The 20,500-nt window shown below is 40.6% G+C and overlaps 1 protein-coding gene across 3 annotated transcripts in view; it reads left to right on the top strand.

Annotated features, from left to right (window-relative positions):
• HSPBAP1 (HSPB1 associated protein 1) overlaps positions 1 to 19,885 on the top strand; it is a 31,290-nt gene extending 11,405 nt beyond the window's left edge. For 2 of the 3 annotated variants that reach the window (XM_026852833.1, XM_026852831.1), the window contains 6 exons: positions 525 to 709; positions 4,829 to 4,965; positions 8,126 to 8,297; positions 15,899 to 15,982; positions 18,972 to 19,082; positions 19,292 to 19,885. In XM_026852833.1, coding sequence (XP_026708634.1) covers positions 557 to 709; positions 4,829 to 4,965; positions 8,126 to 8,297; positions 15,899 to 15,982; positions 18,972 to 19,082; positions 19,292 to 19,840 — 1,206 coding nt within the window. In that variant the 5' untranslated portion in view covers positions 525 to 556 and the 3' untranslated portion in view covers positions 19,841 to 19,885. The remainder of the gene's footprint in view (positions 1 to 524; positions 710 to 4,828; positions 4,966 to 8,125; positions 8,298 to 15,898; positions 15,983 to 18,971; positions 19,083 to 19,291) is intronic. The other variant, XM_026852832.1, reaches the window with a different exon arrangement.
• Positions 19,886 to 20,500: the final 615 nt, after the last annotated feature.

The raw sequence follows: 20,500 nt of genomic DNA, 5'->3' as shown, positions 1-20,500 counted from the left end.
TTAGATGGATCATTGGCACACATTTGGCTCCATAATTTGCTTCCTATGCATTACTGTGCTGATTTGGTTATTGCTTTAGGGAAAGGGAAAGATGAACATGTCCATCCACATAAATCCACAAAGACAAAATAAAGGGTATGCAAATACTTGTGTGCACATTTGCAGCTTACACTTGAGAAGTGAAGCAAAGAGCAGGCTCTCTGTTGCTTAGGGATCTTGGGTGTATTATTGAGTTACTGTGCTGAAGGATGCCTTGCACATGAAGAACAGTAACTATTGGTGTGCTTTTACCTCACAGCAAGTTCAAGGTAACAGCCATTCACTCAAACTTTAATGAAAAAGCAATAGTCTCAGACTTTAATTATGAGTTAAGAGATGAGAACCATTTTATTGACCAGAGTCAAGTCACCTAGTTCATATCTCATGTTGCTTTTAACCAGAGCTGAGAGAGAAAGTATGTATTATTTTTACTGTTTCTGTGCTCAGTGCTCATGTAATATTTGGCTTTTCTTTTGTTGCTCTAGTTCCCCAGTTTGAAACCAGGTGTAGCTACGTGATGGCTACACTTGAAGAGTTTTTGGCTTGGAGTTGTGGGCAGCCTTCTTGCCTCTCTGGACCATTCAGTTGTTACGAGTACTCCAAATACTGGGCTTACGCTGACTACAAATACATTGCCAGGATATTTGAAGACAAGCCAGAAATTTTCCAGGTAAAACATTAATATTATCTTTTCCAAGTTTAATTATTTTAGATTACCTAGTGTAGCTTCTGAAACCTCTACTGGTATCCCCTCTGTGCTCCTTTGGCCATTTGTTTTAAAATTTTTAAATAAAAGCTATTTGCTTTCAGGTTAATGGAGAACTAGTACCAAGTGGCAGCCATCTAAAGTTCTTTGTTCTCCTTTATGTGTTTAAAAACACCACCACAAGTGAAAAAACATAATTAGCAGATTGGCAGCACTCCCTTTCCCATTTAGCCCAGCATCATTTTGTGACTGGACAGGCTTGGGGAGCACTGAGTCATGTGCATGACCTCTGCAGCTGAACACCTTCCTTGCACCTCTGCTGAAGGTTTGGAAGTGAGGTGGGAATAGGGTATGGTGATGACAGGCAGCTGGCAGGCCTGGCATGTTGCAGACTTGATACCCTGATCCACCTTGTACCCGTATGGTGCCTGAATTAACAGCTTCACTCAGGAGAACATGGATTCACTTGCAGCAACAAGGCAGTAACATGGTTTCCACTCCCTGCTTTGCCTTGTGACTCATTTTCTCAAGTAGCACAGTTCCTTCCCTTAATATATTTAGATTAACTATGTGCAAGGAGGAGAGATTCTGAGTCTATGGGATTATTATACCTTGATTGTCTGTGGAGGCAGTAAAATACATGAAGTAACCTGTCCGTGGAAGTGCATAATCTATGGTAATTTCCCAATGTAGGTATTAGGACACCTACCTAGGATATCTTTTCCTTTCTCCGTGTCTGTCTGCTATTTCAATGTATTGGTTCATCTACATTCCTGCTAATTATTGCAAATTGTAAGAGGGCAAAATTAAGGATAGCTGTACAAAACATGGGGTTTTTTTCAAATATATATAGAAAGAGTAGTAAATGAAATCTTACTCATTTCTCTACTTTGAGATGTGAAGATGGAATCATAATTCCCTGAAAACATTGTATCACTGGGATGACAGATAGTACAAAATGATAAGCCCCCTCAAATTAATTATTTCCTCAGAAAGCATTTTCCGTGCTCCTTATATGTATTTTATTACTTTATACAAGTAAAATTAGTATTTTTCAGTGCTCAGTCTTTTTTCAGAGTATTTCCTTTCCCTCTGTTCTGTGGGCTGAAAGGTAAGGTTTGGGCACAGAGACCATCTTACCTTTCTTTCTCACCTCGCTTCCTAAGCACACTGAAACACGAGGATTGCATAAACTTGGGCTGCGTGACTCTGATACTGCATCATGTGATTTAAATTTGAAATTGAAAATTGGGATCTCCAGGGATGTTTCAGGCTTCTCCAGATCTTTCAGTGACTTCTTCTATCTGTGGTCCTGCCTTGATCTTCTCTCTTTCTGCCTCAACAAACAGCATTTTCCTGTGTTTTATGGGACAAGATCATAGCAGCTCAGAAGACCTGACTAGCCTGGTGCTTTATTTGGTCGATAAAAACACACTTAAAGGAAACAATTATTTTCTTACCTCCTTCTTCCCCTCGCCCCCATTCAAGAACAGAACTGAGGCTTCAGGAATTGCATTTCTGTGCAGGTGTCACACCACAACCTCATCACCTGACCTATAACAAGCAACAGATTGTACTGCACTTTTAGAATAGACAAAAGTAATGGTTATGCCGTGGATTTTTTTTAAAGCAGAATTTGGGAAGGAAAAAATTGATGGTGTTATGCAAGCAAATATGGTGTATGTCATCTGCCAGTTTCACAGGCATGGGAGTGAAATGCATCCATCACTTCCAGACTCATATGGCTTTTCAAACACTGCTACACAATTTATACCAGCCAAAAGACTTCTTCGTAGAAATTCTCTTCCATTCTTGTGTGAATTTGATGATAACCCCTTTTTTCTTTTTAGATTTTATTTAGATTTACGTAAGGTGATTTGAAGGGGAAAAGAAGGCCAACTGCACTGTTATTTATAGTGATTAATAGGGCCATTTAGAAGTTGTTTGAAATTTAGATTGCACTGTTTATCATTTACAGTTGTGTGGGCTAAGGTAATGATTCCATTATTCTAATCTATGAGCAGTATCTAGCATCTTACATTTTTTGTTCAGTTGATATTTCATTACAGAATTTGAGATATAAATCAGAAGCAAGATATATGCGTGAAGTTTAAATAGAAATGAGACCTTTTAAAGTGACATACGGGTACAGATTAACTTCATTATAAGCAGCAAATGAAATAAATATAATTCACAAGTAATGTGCCATCTGTTATGGTTGGAACACCTTTTAGTGCATTTCTTCTTACTGTGGCTTTTTATTGTAGAAAAAGAACCTACTGTGACAAGATTTCAGTAATCCTACCAGTTCCTTTTCAGTTCATTGGTTAAAAACGATTTTACCCATAATCGCTTCAACTATTTACTACAGCTACAGCATTTTCAAAAAGTTCTTTTAAATCTAATATTGATTATGTGTGCTTTCTTTCCACTTAAATTGTAACAAAATACAAAAACTATTTAGGTGTGAGATTAAAGTGTAGAGATGGTGTTACGCTTAACTTTATCACTGAAATAGTTGTATTGGATTTTAAATTTTATGGCTGCTGAAATCTATAGGAGCAACTTTTTGATTTTTTTTGCTGCCTTTGACAAATGTTTATATTACACTTCTGCATTTTTTTCAAATGATATCTTTAAAATCAATAACTCTGAAATTCAAAATCTTGAGCAACACCTAATTTTTGGGAAGGCTATCACTCATTTTGAGGGTTTCCTGAACAGACTCATGGTGAAGTCATCCTTATAATAATGTCTAGCTGTAGTTTTCCTTATCCATAGATCTTTAAAAAGTATAGTCATCCACCTGTCTGCAAGCAGCTAGCTTACATACTTAAATTAGGAGGCTATACTCCTATTTTCTCTTTATAGACAGCAGAAAGATAGGCTTTGCAAAGGTGTGATTGAGAGTGCTTTGACAAGAGCAGGAGCCAAACTTAAATTAGGTTCCTAAAGTTAGGTGATGTGAATGACCCCAAAGTGCTTTGCTGAAACGAAGCAAATACTGTTATCTTCCTTTTCAAGATGGGAAAAATAAAGCTCAGAGATGAAGTGATTTGCCTGAGGCCATCAGGAAGCCAGGAATTGAATCTCTGCTTCCTAAGGCTCAATCTGGGGCTCCAGCCAAAAGGCACTGATATCTCTGGCCAGTACTTCAAGTGCTTTCCAATAAACAAATGATCAGGCCCTGCAGGTGGCAGGGTGAGCTGTAGAAATATGAGAAACCTTTATGCAAGCTATACAGAGCCATCCTGCAAAATACTTGAACCAGCTGAAAAATACTTCACTGTCCCTCATTCCAGCTGTCATCCCCAAGGGATTGCTTGTGGGAGGATCAATGGACTGGAAAGCTCCAGGATAATGTTCATAACACGTGCATAGGTGTTCTGCTCTTTCTCACCATGTAATCAAGTTGGTTTAAGTTCACTGCCTCTGCAGTTTCAAAGGCAGGAGAAGAATGTGTCTGTTAAATAATGAAAAGCTTTAAAAAAATAGCATGCCACTGGGTCATAGATGGTATATAGTCTATGTTTCCAGAATACACAGGAAAAGCTGAGACAGGAGCAAAGACAGAGCAAATATGCTACATAGATTAGCAAATTGGTTTAAAAAGGGAATAGGGATTTTTTCTTCCTTTCATTTTTTTTAAAATGCCATATATCACAATTTTTCTAAAAGCAATCCTGAGCTTGGGTGGTTGGTTAACAGTGGAGAAAGGAAAAGAAGAATGTTTGGAAAGAAGGAAAAGAAGCCACATCTGACCATGAGCAGTTGGGCAGTCCTTCTGTAGAGCAAATGGGTAGCTTGAGTGATATGAAAGACTGGGATGAGAACTGGAGACAGAGATCTGGGAGGCTGTGTAGTCAGACAGAAAAAGAAGAAACCAGAAGAAATGATACTAGAAAGAAGAATTTTGGAGGAAGGGACATAGGCCATCCATGCAGAAACTCTACCAAGGACCAACAGCTGCCGTGGATAAAGAGTGACTGAGCAGGGGAGGGAGAAGACAAGAGACTCAGACAACTGAGGGTGGGATGTGAATCAGTTCAACAGCTGACATAAATAACCTTTTCATTACTGTAGGATATAAGGTGGTCTGACTTTGGTTTTCCTGGAAGAAGTGGAAAAGAGAGTACGCTTTGGATTGGTTCTGAAGGAGCAAACACTCCTTGCCATTTGGATTCCTACGGCTGCAACTTAGTGTTGCAAGTACAAGGAAGGTAATAAGTGCATATGCATACAGCAAATACAGAAAAAAGTTATACTGTGCTACAAAGTTAGTTTTGGACTCTTGAGTATTAATTCTGGGCCCTGATTATTTTAGTTTCTTGAGCTCTCAGTGACTGAAGAGTACCAGAACTGTTATATAGGAAATAGCAGAACTTCAGGGGCTTGGAGTTTGACTGGGGCATGGAGGTAACAATTTTATTTTCTTCTGTTTGAGGAAGATCTTTTTTGATCTGTTTGTTATGTGGTCCAATAATAAATATTTTAATCTTCCTAGTAGTTATGAATTCAGGAATTTGGAATTAGGAGATAAAGAGTTAAAAATAAAAAGCACAGAAACAAAATAGAAATAAAGTACTTTAGACTTTTACGATATTCTGTCACAAGAGCCTCTAATAGCCTGCTAGAATTAATTTAAAAGCAGAACATCAGGATGGGAACAGCCAGCTGTGAGCAAAGTTGAAAGGGACATTTGAGGCTCCAAACTAATTTTGGAGCATGTGGCTTTGTTGCTGTATCTTTCTACCTGTTTGCATGATGTCTTTTTTTTCCCCCCTTATGTTTTTTTCCTCCTTTCCTTGCATATTGGCCTCAGGGGGTTTTGTTATCTATTATTGCTAGAGTAATGCTAGGGCAACAAAACAAGTTGCATGCATTTTTTAGTTTTGATAGTATAGAGTGAAAGGAGTAATTTTCCAGGGGGATTTTAGTGTGATTAATTACTCCAACATTTTATAGAACAGTAAAATCATAGTGGTCTTGTGATTAAGGTGCAGGATTGGAAGTCAGGCATGCTAGCTTCTGTGCTGGGCAGTGCCATAGGTTAACTGTCTTTAAGGCCTGAGGCAAATGAATTATCATTTTATCTGTAAGAAAGGTAACTCTGTTTAGTTTTTAGGTGGGTTTTCATTCGTGTTTATGAACAGCCTTGAGATCCTTGGGTGAACATGCAGCAGGGACATTCTGGAAGCTGCCCTCAGCACTGTGCTTTGGTGCAGCCAGTCCTCTAGACTTCAGATGACATCAGTTAGCATTATGCACTGAAGTACAGACACGTGTATTTAGGAGCCAGAAATCTTGTTGAAAACCATGAGACTTACATGCCTAAATAGCTTCTAGGATCCACCTAAATACTGGGTGAACTAAATAAGTACAGTAATCTAGCAGACCTGATACCTGCCCTGCCTCTTTGGTCTCTACCTTCAGGTGTTGGACTCAAGCCAGACTTCCAGCATCACGTAGCAATTTTGCCTGCCTTCCCAAGACACTTCCTCCCCCTGTGGTAGAACAAAATTCATGTTCCTCTTAGGGAAAGAAGCCTAAAGCCTTTGCATGGCCTGAAAAGACAAAGTTGTTTTCCTCTTCAGAGCAAAACCTATAAATAGATTGCAAACTTCCACAAGCTTGTGAATCCTGTGCTTCTTCAGAGCAGAAAGATTCCCTTTTGAGACTTGCAAACAACACAGGCTTTGTAACAGAATATAAGCTTATGCTAAACTTAAATAGATTTGCCTTTGCAGGAGAGCCAGGGACAACTTCTTAGCCCTTTCTTGCTATCTTGTATTTCCTCCTTTCATCCCTGGGGCTTCTTAATTTTTTGCTTCCTGATACTGCTTTGTCATGAGCCTGCAGGATTAACCCATAAGCCTCCTAACCTAGTTACTCTCTGCCCCTTCAGAGAGTCTAGCTTGGAGGGCAAAATAAAGTTGAAGGCGGGCTTGGCTTTCAGGAGAACTACTTTTTGTGCTTACACCCAGCGGTAGCTTTGGTAATTACCAAGAAATGTCAGCGGCCTGTGGCACTTCCATCTGTGCCGATCTCTGCAGTTCTGGCTATCTTGCTATTCCTGTCTCTTCTGGTTTTGTGCCATTTGGTCACTTTTCTCCCATTTTCAGATCTGTGACTTAGAACTGACAACCAGAAGCAGTAGGCAGAAAGCAAGAAATGAGTACCAAGGAAAGGGACAAAAAGAAGAGATCTCGCTAGAGTCTGAAATAAAGAGGAGGACTGCACAAGTTGTACAACTGTGCTGTAAAGTACTGCCTTTACTTTTCAATTGCTCAGTGCATGGGTCATTATTGGTACTGATTGTCTGGCACCTCTTAAATGTAATATTCTCTTTGTGTATTCCTTTCTGGTTATTTCCATCACCTAAAGTACTGCCATATAAAACTCCTATTTCTAAATAACATATGTACCTGCTAAGATATTTCATTTGTAGTACCCATAAAACTGGCACCACCAGTTCTGGCATATTCTTTTTTCTCTCTATGTAAGTGAAATAGAGACATTAGCTTCTGAGGATGAGATCTGTGTCTCAGCTCTGCTTGGCCCTGCACTATGGTGTGTTGATCTGCTTCTTTGGGCACATAGAGAGCAACCTGAAACATGAGTGCCCTCATGTGCAGAACAACCCTGTCCTTCTCCACCTGGGCATTTAGTCACGACAGTTAAGTTTTAAACTCAGCCCATGCAAGCCACATTTTTGTCATGTGGTACTGATAACACAAAAAAAAACCCCAACAGGTGTTTCAGGATGCTTATGTCTGTGGATGTCTCTATGTTATTTATGCCATCTTTGGCACAGGAGCATCAAGGTGAGTTTTACTAAGAGTGAGGATGTTGTGACTAACAGCCAAATAAGTACTAAAGGTGATGATAGGAAAGAGAAGGTCATGTCCATACTCCTTTACTGTTGCCATCCTAAACACAGGATGCCTTTCTTCTTAAATAAGCATAGGTGTGGAAGCTATTCATTCAGTGAACGAAAAGTGCTTTGTCTCTAACAAAATATTCCCCTGGTATATAGAACAGTTTTTAATGCTCTGAGCATCTGTAAATGCTGTGTGTTACTCTGTAAAAGGGAAGAAGGAGGAACCAGATGGGAGAGCTTTTTTTTAAATTTTATTTTATCTGCCTTTTAAAAATAATTGGTGAGAAGCTGCAAATCTTTTCAGTTAAAAAATTTAAAAAGTGGAATATTTTAAAAACACTTTTAGGAGACAGCCTGTAAGCACTGCCTGTGTTCTCACTGCGTAGGAGATTCACACAGCAAGGCAGATTTATGTTTTATTGAAAACCTTGCTACTGCCTTTAGTTCTTTGCTGTAACTGACATGCACTGAATACATTTTTATCTTCTCTCTATTTTCAGGAAGAGATGGCACCTCTTCCCGCCTGGTGACACCAGTTTCCTTTATCCCACCAGGATCCCTTATGAGGAATCCAGCGTATTCAGCAAAGTCAACGTTGCCAACCCTGATCTGAAACGCTTTCCTGAGTTTAGGAACACAACAGCCCATGTCGTTACACTCAGTCCAGGACAGGTACCATTCACATACAAGCTTTACATTACTTTAAAGATTCTAGTAAATTATTTAACTGAGTAATTAAGGGCCAGGAAATCTTAACAAATGGACTGTAGAACTTCCCTCTCCCTACACTCTGCACTCAGGCTTGATACATTTCTCTCAGCACAGGAACTTTCTTTGCTCACAGTTATTTTACTAGCCTTTTTTGTATGAAAACCACAAACATTTGGAGAGTTAGTTCAGTCAGCTGCCCAATTCTCAGAGTTCTTGCAATCGCCTCCAATTTGTGTGCTTTGAAACTTTCTTGAGCAGTACTTCAACCTGCCTACTCTGAAACTAGTATGTTCCATAAAGTGTATTTGATTAATAGAAGTGTAAAGCCAGCAGAGGAACTCATATTTTGATAGTGAATAAGCTTAACCAGGGAATATTTGCCCAACTTGTTGCTTTAATATCAGAATATTGTAATGATGATACTTGCATTTAGAGGATACACCATCCAGAGGTTTCATGGCGCTTTACAAGGATATTATTAATCCTGTTTTACTGAGAAATCTCAGTTTTAAGTGCCTGGCTTACAGTCATGCAGGCAGTCAGCAGCAGTATGAGAGTAGGGCTCAGGACTCTTAATTCCTAGTCTCCTGCTGTAAATTATGTCCGTCTTTGTTTAATCAACGTGGTCTGTATTTGGAGTCTGAATTACCCTTTTTCATTTGTTCAGCAGTGCATGTCCTAGCAATGCACTCCTGCACATCTCAAACTGTCAGGCCTTTCCAAAGGAATTTTGCAATGTTCATTGTTCTGACCGCTTAAGGCAGTGGAGTTGCCACTTGTAGTACCTTTTTGTCCTTCTCCTACCAGATGATGTCACCTCTTTTGACCTGCCAGCTCAGTGAGTTGAGCAAGTGCTCCCTTGCTCCTAGCTGGCAAACCCAGCTGCCTTCAACAGTTTAAGAACAGATTTTTGCTAATCCAGCTAATTTTGAGGAGGCAGAGTGAGGAACGCTCCTCTGAACTGGTGAGATGGCAGACTGGAGCGGGATGGTAGTTTCCAACAACTGTCTGTCAACTGGGAAGAATGTGCGCTTCTGCTGGTACAATTGCAAATGGGGAATCTGTGATCAGCCTTCATTGTTTGCACTACATTATGTCCTAGTCATATTCCTAAAGCAAATGATTAGGTTTGCATTCTGCACTTTGTAATGTTGCAGTGTTCAATTGTTTAAAGCACAAAGAACTAATTTTTACTATTGATAAAAACGCCACATCTGTTCAGCACTGCATTATCTGCGATCCCCAACACTATCTCAATTTATAATCTCCTTTGGAATCATCAAGTATGGTAGTGAACATTTAATATGATCTTAATTTTAATTAGGCTTAAAGCAATTAAAAATTAAATCTTGCTAGGAATAAAGATCTTGAGCCAACTGAGTAATACAAGTCGTCTGCATTTCCATGAAGGAGATGACATTTGGATTTCTGCAGGGGAAAGTAACGTAGAGGCAGTGATGGAGCAGTGAGGTATTGCCTTCATCTGTTTTATCAGTGCCTTTTGGGTGGTGCTTTCCAGCATCACATCCCATGGCTTATGGGGCAGGTGGCTGGGGGCTGCTGCTATTTAATGGAGAGAAATGCACTAGAAGAACTCCTTTGTTAACAAGGGAGAGGATCCCTAAATAATAACAATTCTGATATGTGCTTAGCAGTGGTTTTCATCTAGAATTAATACAATTACTGCAGAATTTGCAGCCAGCTTTATTTTGAGATAAGACATAGCATCTCCACTCCTTCCCAGAAGGTATGCAGAACATTTTGGATTAGATATTTTAACAATAAAGGGTTTAGAAACAAAGACAAAGGTGTTAGGTATTCAGGAGAGTAACTGCATATAGGGTGAGTGCAGCTTTGAATATCAAAAACTTCATGTGTAAAATGCCACCTTCTGGTCGTTGTTTGCTACAAGCCATTTTTCTACATCCATTTAAGGCTTTAAAGCAGAATTCCTTCTTATAACATTGTACCAATGCACAATGCATGCTTCGATTGCATCCTTTGTGCCCTTTCACTGTATTGTTCAGAGGTGAATCTCTGTTATAAACTTAGGTAGTTAGCTGAGACTTCAGGTTTTCTAAGGTTTCATCCTTTACTTGACTGGTGACTGTGGGCTGAATTTCCACAGAGGTCTTAATGCAACTGCTGGTTATACATTATTGATCTGTTCTTGATACAAATTATGATAACATTTAGATATCTAACTTTATTTAAATAAGCATCTGAGTAGTTTTAGGGTTTGTAGCTGTACACAACTCTATCCATAAAGTTACAAGCTCATTGTATCACACAAATGTAGGGGCTCCTTTTAAATATTTGGACCTGGTCACCTGTGCAATGTTTGCAAGGCTGAGTGGTAAGTATGGAGCAGGAGGTTGACTGCTGGTGGATTTGTGCTCACTGAGCTGGGGAGTTTTCACCCAAAGCATTAGGGTTTTTTTTTGTGTGTTCATAAATTCTGCAGTATTTCTAGTAACACCTTGATTGTTTTCACAAATATACTGCTTAAAAGAGAGCAAATGGGGCAAACCACGTCTGTGTATATTCCACCCCACGCTCTGGGACAAGTGTTAAGAGAGTTAGGGTAAGATCTGCTACCCTTGACTTAAACCCATCCAGGACAGATGTCCTGTCTGCCATCAGTGGGAAGAACCTGGCACCTTTACAAGGCGATTCCTGAAGGAACATTCATCCCATCTTGTCCTTCAGTACAGGCTGCTGAAGGAGCCTACACACATAGATGCTTAACTTTTTTGATGATTAAAATTAGGGGAGATGAATCCCACCTGAAGAGGCTACAAAAAGTGAGATGCTATACAAATACAAAATCATTGATCATTCTTTCTTCTGCCCCACTTCTCACCAGCTTCTTGCTTCCTTCCTCCTTCCTAGTGTAATTGTTCTTAATCCATCATCTTAATCCATATCCATGTAACTAGACAATGGTAGGAAGATGAGAAAATGCATCTCAGCCTGTCTGAAGGTAAACACATGAGGCTCCACACATCTGCCCTGCTAATGGAGAGCAAGCACCTTGTACACTGAGATCAGGACCTATGCTGTTACAGGCTGCCCTCAGCTGTACTGCTGCCCGCTCTCCTGCTTCCTGGCCTTGTGTCCCAGGTGCAGCCTGGAGCCAGAGGGGTTGCAGTGGAGCCCTAGACACCAGAGGTGCAAGGAAAGGCCTAACTGAGCTAGTCTTAGAGGCACATCAAGTCTGAGAACGATGCTCTCTTCCAGCCTTGAAAAACATTGTCACAGTATGGGAAAAAATTATTTTTAAAAAGATTGTTTCTGCTTGCTGTCTCTCAGCATGGTCTGCTGCTCAGAAACTCTCCTCCCCTGCTTTCTGAATGTCTAAGGAAACACATCTCAAAGTCAACCTGTGTCCACAGCTGCATTTATCACTAAGTTCCTGCATGTAGCTGCAAGGTTTTCTCTTTTCTGTGCTCCTGCTGCAGTATCTGACGCACCATGGGATCCTGCTCAGCAGCCAGAGCTCTCAGCAGTGCAGGCAGACCTCTGACATCTAACACTACCCTGAGCAAGCAGAAGTCTTCAGGAAGTCAGGGAAAGATGCCTTGTATGCCACCTTTAAAGAAAAGGGGAGGGAACTTCAGATTGGGCTTGAAGTGGGGAACAACAGAACAGGCAGTCTGAATAACCAAGAAAAATATGCATACCAAAATAAAATGTTGTAGTAAGTCAGGAAATGCAGTAATTCAGATTTTTTAAAAGGCAATAAAATGTTCCAGCTCAACATATAGAAAATGCTTTTTTAAAGGAGTTGCAGTGAAAAACTCCTTTTGTTGGAAAGGAGTTTAAGTGATTTTAGTAAAGGAGAATTCAGAGATGTCTGCAGCATGATGCATAGCAGGTGGTTGATAATTCTGTTTTGGGAAAGAAAGAAATTTCATGTTGGAGACTACCGAGCTGGCCTCAAGTCACCCCATAGAGAAGGCAGACAGCCCAGCTCAACCTCTAGACACTGAACTATCATCTCCATCACAGAAGAATCAGAAAAGTCCGCTAGAAGTATACTAGAACTGGTAATGAAAACACCACTCAGCCTGCCACACACACGGAGAACTCCATGAGTGCCTAAGAAGTCAAGCAAACCAAAGGTGAAAGCTGCCAGTTCCTAACTCTACTTTTCCACCTCTTCCCTAAGCTTCCCTCAGTCCCTCACCTGGGTCCCTATGGACACAGCGTGGTGACAGCCCCATTCTTTCCAGCTCAGGGCCTTCCCCTGGGGCTGGGTCTGTGTTTCTGACATCAGTGGCCTTCCCCACGCTGTTTCAGCTGGTGGGAAGGCACCAGCTCGGGAGGGAGACAGGGTAAGAAACTTGTTCCTGGCGCCAGGGTAGCCAGGCACCACCAGGGATGGGGTATGGGCTGGGGTGGCAGCACTCTGAGTCCTCACATGGGGCTCCCACAGAGTTAACTACACATCTGTTTATTTTCTTTTCATTGCCAGGGTTGCATGCAGCTCTGGGCTTTGCTTGGGTTCCCCCACAGCCTCCCATCTTTTTCTTCCCATCACACTAGCATTCTTCGGGGCTTCCTTTTCTTGCACATTTACCCAAGTATCTTTTTCTAATGAGCAGGAATTTCTTGGTACAATATTTCACTTCAGGGTATGCTCTCTTTTTGAAGCAATTCCACCTTTGCCCTACCTTTGCACTGCATTGAGTTAATCATGTCCACTGAGAATTTAAACCTGTTCTGTTCTGTGCTGTACAAATCTTCAGCACTGCTCCACTTGCTTTCCCAAGAGTTCTCTTGGTTTCTTTTCTCCCATTACAGACCAGAATTTCACTTTATCTTTTCTGGGATTTCTGTCTTGCTTTGACTTCCTGCTGTATTTGCCTATCACTAGCCTAAATATTAAAATTATCTGATTAGTTGCTGTTTAGATCGGTATCTTCCCATCCCACAGTGCTAGATACATTCTGTAAAAAGCAGGCTAAGACAAGATTATCTCTTAGCTTGGAATAGTTCTGTCTTGCTTTTGAACTTTACATTTTCCCTGCAAAATTTTTACTGCATTTTTGTGTGTGTGTGTGTGTGTGTTATTTCATGGTGGTTTACTTAAACATTTCCTATTCAAATCTAGTTTCAAATGTAGCTAAATTTGTGCCCCATATTCATAAACATATGGAAGTCTGCTTTATTTTATTGTGGAATTCATAGTTGGGGGTGGCGGTGGTGGGTTTTTGTTTTGGGCTTTTTGTGGGAGTGTTTTGCTTCAAGTTTGCAAACCTAGAATAATACTAGTTTGTAGAGAAGTAGAATAGAATTATTCTACCTTTCTTTGCTGGATTTTTTTTTTTTTGGTCTATTGTTATTTCTGCTGCTCCCCTGCCAGCTGGATTTTTTGTTTTTAATTACTTTTTTTTTTTTTTCCCATTTCTTTGTCTTCCTTAAAGTTTTAGTCCTTTTGCTTTTTGATAATTTTAATTTTCTTGCTGCTATAAATCGTTATTTTAAGAAGCATAAGCTTAACCAAAAATAAAAGAGGGAGAACAAGTGTCTTTATGGTACCTGTTTTGCCTCTGAGTCAGTCTGTAGTGCCTCTATAAATTGTGTCAGCAAACAGTGCCAGCTGCAGAAATACACAACTTTGCAGTTATTAGCCTTAGCCTGCTGGCATGTAAAATCTGATTAGTCTCTGCAAAGTCCAAGTTCCTCCTCTTTGGTTTGAAAAGGCTGGACTAGTTGGGGGGGGGGATTGTATTTCCCTCCTAGTTATACTACTTCTTTGCAAAGCAATTCTGTCTCTGCTTAGCATGCAAGTTGTGTTGAGCCAGCATGTTCCATTCCTAATTTCCATCTTGGTTTTCCAGGCAGACCCTCTTACTGAAACATTTATACACTTCCCGTAATTTGCCTCTTGCTTTTGTTCCCTTGCTACATAGTCCCTCTGCACCATACGCCAATTCCCTAGTGCCTTCATCCATTTCTCCAGCATGTTACAAGCTCACTCTGCCTACGCAAGTCTCACAGTAAGGACCCCGTTGTTGGAAAGAGCTACTTACTCCAGAAGCTGTGCCTTCTTCTGCTGTATAACAGTTTTCCAGGCTTCATCATTATAACCTGTCATTTGGAGGGCACCCAGATTCTTTAGCACAGTTCAGTGTAAGATCCCCTATAGAGCAGATGAGTGTTCAGTTTTTTGGTACAATTCTGCAGTCAGTGAAATGTGGGCAAACACTTGCTAACAGATAAACCCATTGCAGCTAATGCAACTGCACTTTTCATTTAAAGTGTAGGTTTCTGTGATACAAGCACCACTCTGAAACTTGTTCAGTGTAGAAAATGTGTTTTGGCTTCAGTCAGTGCAGGGTTTTGTACACTTCTAGATGTCAGGAATAACTAATTGGTGATATTTTTTAAATAATGGCCCTCCACAGACTGACTTCCTTCTCTGTTTTGTATGCTGTACTGGATTAAAGTACAATTTCCAAATGTTTTTGACCTTTAGAGAGCCAGTGCTTTTTTGTTTGACTTAAATTGAAACCTGTGGAGAACATTTTGTCCTCTGGCCCAAAAATTACTCTGCTCTGATTGTCCTGTGTTTGCAGGACTACGGCCACAGTCATTGTCTCCTACACAGACATTTTCTCATTAGCCGGTTTGATATAATGAAGCACAGGACTATCTAGGTAGCAGAACATTCTTAAGTAATTTGTGTCTACCAAGAAAAAGAATTGTCTGCAATTCAGATACAGATCATTGTTTCACTTTCCCCATTCTGAAGTGTATGTGTTTATCTGTCTCTGACCATTTGTATTCCTTGTCAAAAAATGTCTTTTATGCTTTTCTTGATAGCTCCATGTTATTCTAATGTTCAGTAATCTGTAAATCTTGTCCTATATAATCAAAACAACATTAATGTCTTTGTACCATAAAAGCCATGGGTTAGAATCAATTTTGTGTCACAGCTATCATCCTGATACAGTTGTGGAGCTGTGATCTAAACGACACTTGTGATTTCTGGGACACCTTCTTTTAAAAGCCTATCTACTAAAAGTGACAAGTTTAATACTGGTGATTATTTACCAGAATTAAAGCTACATATTGTTAATCACCTAGATGAGCATTAGGATACCTGCTTTTTGGGGAAGCCAGCTGGCAGTCCTTCTAAAGGAACTGGGAAGTCTGCTCAGTTGGAAAGTCTACAAAGCCGTTCTTGCTTGGCTGCGACTTCCTCTAAAGCCCTGCTCTGCTACACCAGCTGCACTCCCTTTGTACAGCCAGACCTTGCTTACCGAGAGTAGCTACAAGGTTACAATCCTGCATCACATGAGAAGGATTTTGGATGAGAGGTAGTTCTGGATCATGTCCACTTCTTTCACGGGAGCATTAATACAATAGGAGGAGAGAATGGGCATTTAGGTCTTGAGAAAAGACTCTTTAAAAGAAAAAAAATAAAGATCACTTCCCCCCAAGCCCCTGTTCCTTGCCTCATTCTGCCTCTGCATCCCACATCACCTTAATTAAAACACCTTATCTTTCTTCAGGCTTCTGCTAGTACCCTAATGTGATGTCTCTGATTCCAGGTCCTGCTCGTTCCAAGGCATTGGTGGCACTATGTGGAATCCATTGATCCCATCACTGTCAGCATAAACTCTTGGATTGAACTGGTATTTTCCTTTATATGTCATAGTGATGTAGGACATCTAGGTCTGCATGGACTTTTGTCCTTTGCCTGCCAGGTTCAGCCCTATTGGGCATGCTGTGTTCAGAGGCTGAGGAGCAAAGAGCCCTCATGGATATATTTTTTCCTGAAGAACACTCCAAAGTTTCAGATCTGAAGCCCCAGTTCAACAGAAATCACATTCAAGTTTACCTCAGTTAAACACAAGCTAAACTTTTCATTTCCAATTTCTTATGAGCTAACTAGCTTTGTGCTGAATAGGGGATGACAAAACAGCAACTTCATCTCAAGCATATGCTCACATACAAAGCTAAATTAGATTTTAAATCAAATTAATATGATAGGAAGGGGGTGGCAGAGGATTTTTGAATTTTCATTTCTCTGTGAGTTTTGATTTGCCTGCCGTTGGATTTTCTCAAGTATTAATTAATTTTCTTTTCCCCAGGCTTTGATTTTTCTTGCTTCAGTTAGCCAGGATATATGGGATGGTTCCAGGGATATCATAGAATAGTTTGGTTTGGAAGGGACCTTTAAAGGTCACCTAGTCCAGCTCCCCTACAACAAGCAGGGACATCTTTAACTAGATCATCTCAATGCTTCAGAACATTTTCTGATTCAAATTAAATTCATCCTAGCTTAATGTAAAAAGAAAAAAAAACCTTTGAAATGGCCTGTGAAAGCTGCCTCACTGAAATACTTACTGCCTTTTTTAAATATAAACAACCCAACCTTTATTAGATTGGAAATCTGAAGGGGGATGAACACATGTGTTCAGCTGCTGTTCAAAGACCACATGATACGTTTCTTATACCAACATCAAACCAAGCACTTGAACTCACTTGGGTGTTTTCCTCACGGAGAAATTTTCCAGATGAGACTATGTATTTAGAAAGGACAGCAGGCCCACAGCCCATACCGAGCTCATATATAGCCCTAAGTACAGTCAGGCTGTGTCCAGTGCCAGAGAAAGCACCAACAGTATTGTAGAGCAACCATTTAAGCCTGCCTTAAATTTGAGCAGCCTTTGAGGTAATTCAGAGGAACTGGCTGTGTGCCCTGTGCTTGGAAAGGCCCTGATGTCAACACACAGACTTGTACCCTAAACCGTGCCTCTCAAATTGTCCCCCTCTGGAGAAGGTGGTCAGGATTGGATCAGTTGTGCTGCTGATTACTCCCAGGAGCCTGGATGGTGCGTTACCCTTAGCATTTCTTCCTGTTCTTAATATGCTTCAAGAAAAAAAAAAATAGTGGAACTAAACTCCATGGCTTTTTTGGTCATAAAGGTCTTGCAGAAGTCACCAAGATCCTGTTTGGGGACAGCAGGAGCAGGTCATTGTGTGGCATCATAACCAGAGGAGTGTTTGCTGGATCTTGCTAATGACTGACACACACACTCCCCCTCCCCAAATACTGAAAGCTGCCATAAACAAGTGTGGCTATTGCAACCCAGGCGAAAGTTCCTTACAGGAATTATCCCTACAGCCAATGATGGCAGCACTGTTAGGTTAGGCAATCCATCTATAAAAATAAATTCTAACATGGATGCTAAAAGACAATACTGAGAACATTTCCATTACCAAATCAAGCAGTTCTTGCTTGCAGCTGTACCAGCTGCTTTCATATTGACAGATGTGAATCATGCCAACATTTATAGTCCTAGTAAAACCATTAATTATATTGGCAAGACTTTAGAAGTTTAATTTGTTTTCAGCTGGATGTGAGCTACTCAAAGTATTTCTTGCTTCCTAACATACTCTCATGCAATCAATACAACCCGGTCATTCAGCAGGCCAGGATGAATATCAAGAGTGCAACACCTTAAATAATTTCCACATGTGGAGACCAAACTCTGTGTTTTGGGGGCTTGTTATATGAGGCCGTTAATAAACCAAGCATCCCAAGCCACAAAATGCTGAGAGCACTTCCGCCTGCTTCTATCCCAAATTCTGCTCAGGGTTCCTGAATGAATTACTGCCTTCAACACTCAAACTAGCAGGATGCATGGTTTGCTTGATATGTTCCCCGAAGCCACAATTAGGCAGTTCAGGGCTATGGGTTGACTAGGTTACATTTTTCCTCCAAAACTTGTATGTCAAAGCTTCTCAATCAAAGCAAATTTATGTATCCACTCCTAGGCACTTGTCATTGAAATAACTAAACCACCCACCTTGTTTGAAGAGTCTTACTGTCTCCTTCCACATGCCCTTCCTTCCTATATAAAAGGAACTCAGTTAAGTGGGAAAAAGCGCTAAAAAAGATCCTATAAAGTTTTGTTCTCCTGTCCTAAATGGGCTAGTATCCAGCTGCCCAAGGGAATGATGCAGGAAGTGAAGGCCTGAAACAAAGAGCCAGTTAACTTCCTTAATTTTTAGTTTTGCAGAAGAGCTTTCAGAAGAAACATGTTTTTCCCTCTGCTGATGTTTAAAACTGCAACAGTACGTCGGCTGCTGTTACATGATAAAATATTTCCTAAATGTCCTTAAGACTCACTTTTGTGCTTCTGTAGCCCCCAGTTAGTTACTGCCTTGCTGTAGCATCCTGTGTGTTGTACTTAAATTAGACATAGTATGTAGATACATAAAATTTGCCACGTACTTCCATGGTCCTTGTAGTCCTAAAAAGCTATATAAATGCATACATTAATTAAACGCTAACATTGTATTGTAATTTCATGCACCAGATTCAATTAACAGAACACTAATAAGGAAAAAGATTATATACGCACACTAGAATCTGTTTTTTGAAAATCCTTATTCAGATAAGTAGTCACACCAAAGCCTGTGCGGTTCCCCATGTGGGTAATGAGCACGCACGAGTAGGAGCATCAGAAGCCTGAACCCTTTCGCTGACTTCGCATACATGGGTATGGCTTTCAAACTAAGGCCATCCATTTAGTTTTTCCCAGGATATCCCAGCTTTCTGCAGAGACCCAAGTGCTAACCTATCTCCAACCATTTTCTGTTCCCTTGATGCAGGATGCAGATCATGAAGCCCGTATAGAAGAAGCAATAACTCGAATGCTGGTATGTGCCATAAAATCAGCAGAAAATCCCAGTGATGGAGATCTCTGGCTAAATCCCACAGAGGTAAGCCCGCTCTTGCTCCCATTATGGCAGTGATAACAGAGAGTTACTGACATTTTGCTTAGCTCCCCCTGAGTCCTTCTGCTGCTTGAGAAAAAGAATTTTAAATTCCTTCCCTTCATGTAGCAGAAGTAATTCATAGAAGATAATCACACAACGCTGAATTGAAACGTCTCTGCTTTTAACTGACTGTATCCTTGGTGTTTTCTTAGGTTGAGGCAACATCCCATGAAATCAATCTTCAATACCTGAATAAAGCAGTGTCTGAATACTTCAAGTGTCAAAAGGCAAGTGTGTCAGAGCAGACATGTTCCAGCAGCACTGGTGCAGAGCAAAGGACAAGAGCCTCATGCAAGAGGAAGAAAAAGGAAGTTGGCTGTGAACCAGAGGGCTATAGATTACTAACCCATGAATTTGCCTTTTCGACCTTTAAAGCAGAAAAGCTGCAGAAAATACCTTTTGGGCCTCATCTTATTCAAGTTTTACCACAGTCTCAAGAGGGAAGCTCGATGGGTGCAGTTGCAAGTGACACTAGAAATCTCCATGAAGATGAAGGAGGACATTTTGGAAAATTACACAGTGCCAGGAAGCAATTGGTAATGAGTAACGAGTGTGAAACGCCTGCACATCCAGTGGACTCAGAGGGCAGTCCAGATGCCTCACAAACAGCCCTTTCTACCAATGATTTGCTAGACTGTTTGGTTAATCCACATGTCATCAATTTAGTGGCTCGGTTGCTGTTGGAGAGAACAAGAGTTTAATGCCAGAGTGTTTTATAATTTCTGAAATAAAGAAATCAAATGGCAGCCTTGTTCTGGGTGTTTAACCCGTGTAATAATTTAATGTTTCATTTCAAATATTTTTTAGGTACAGGTAGGCACAGTTAATGGTTAAGTGGCAGATTGAAGTTGAGCTGAAAGAAGAGTAAGTGGTTAATGATGGCAGGGAAGAGAAGGGTATGTTTAGTTGGAGAGCTCCTCAGTGTTATGAGCAAAACAGAGCGTTCACAGTTACACTCCCACCACGCTGGGTGGATGGGATCTTTTAAGTGTTCTACAGCTCTGAGCTGTGAAACAAGTATGGCTTGGTAAGAGGTGGTAGGAGGGAGTTCTGGGACACACATACATAGCGGAGGGGACTGGGAGGGCAAAAAGACAGACTGTCTTAGTGTAGACTGCAGCCCTTGACGACATTTAAAGTAAAAGGGTCAATGATCAGTTGATCACATTAGAAATAGTAAGTTCAAATAAAACCTAACCTGAACCAGAAGGCAGTGCACTCACTAATGCATCTACTTCTTCCCTTCTGCAAAATAACTTCAGTTTTGTCACAAAGCTCTAGGATGGAGTGAGACAAAAGTCCTTAGCAAGCAAGTGGCCATCAGCTGTTTGAGAATCACTTGAAGCTGGGAGACAAAAGGC

This window comes from Athene cunicularia (assembly GCF_003259725.1).
Source record: "Athene cunicularia isolate RWA chromosome 7 unlocalized genomic scaffold, athCun1 chr7_part1, whole genome shotgun sequence".
Taxonomy (NCBI): domain Eukaryota; kingdom Metazoa; phylum Chordata; class Aves; order Strigiformes; family Strigidae; genus Athene; species Athene cunicularia.
This window is presented reverse-complemented; position numbering and strand designations above follow the sequence as displayed.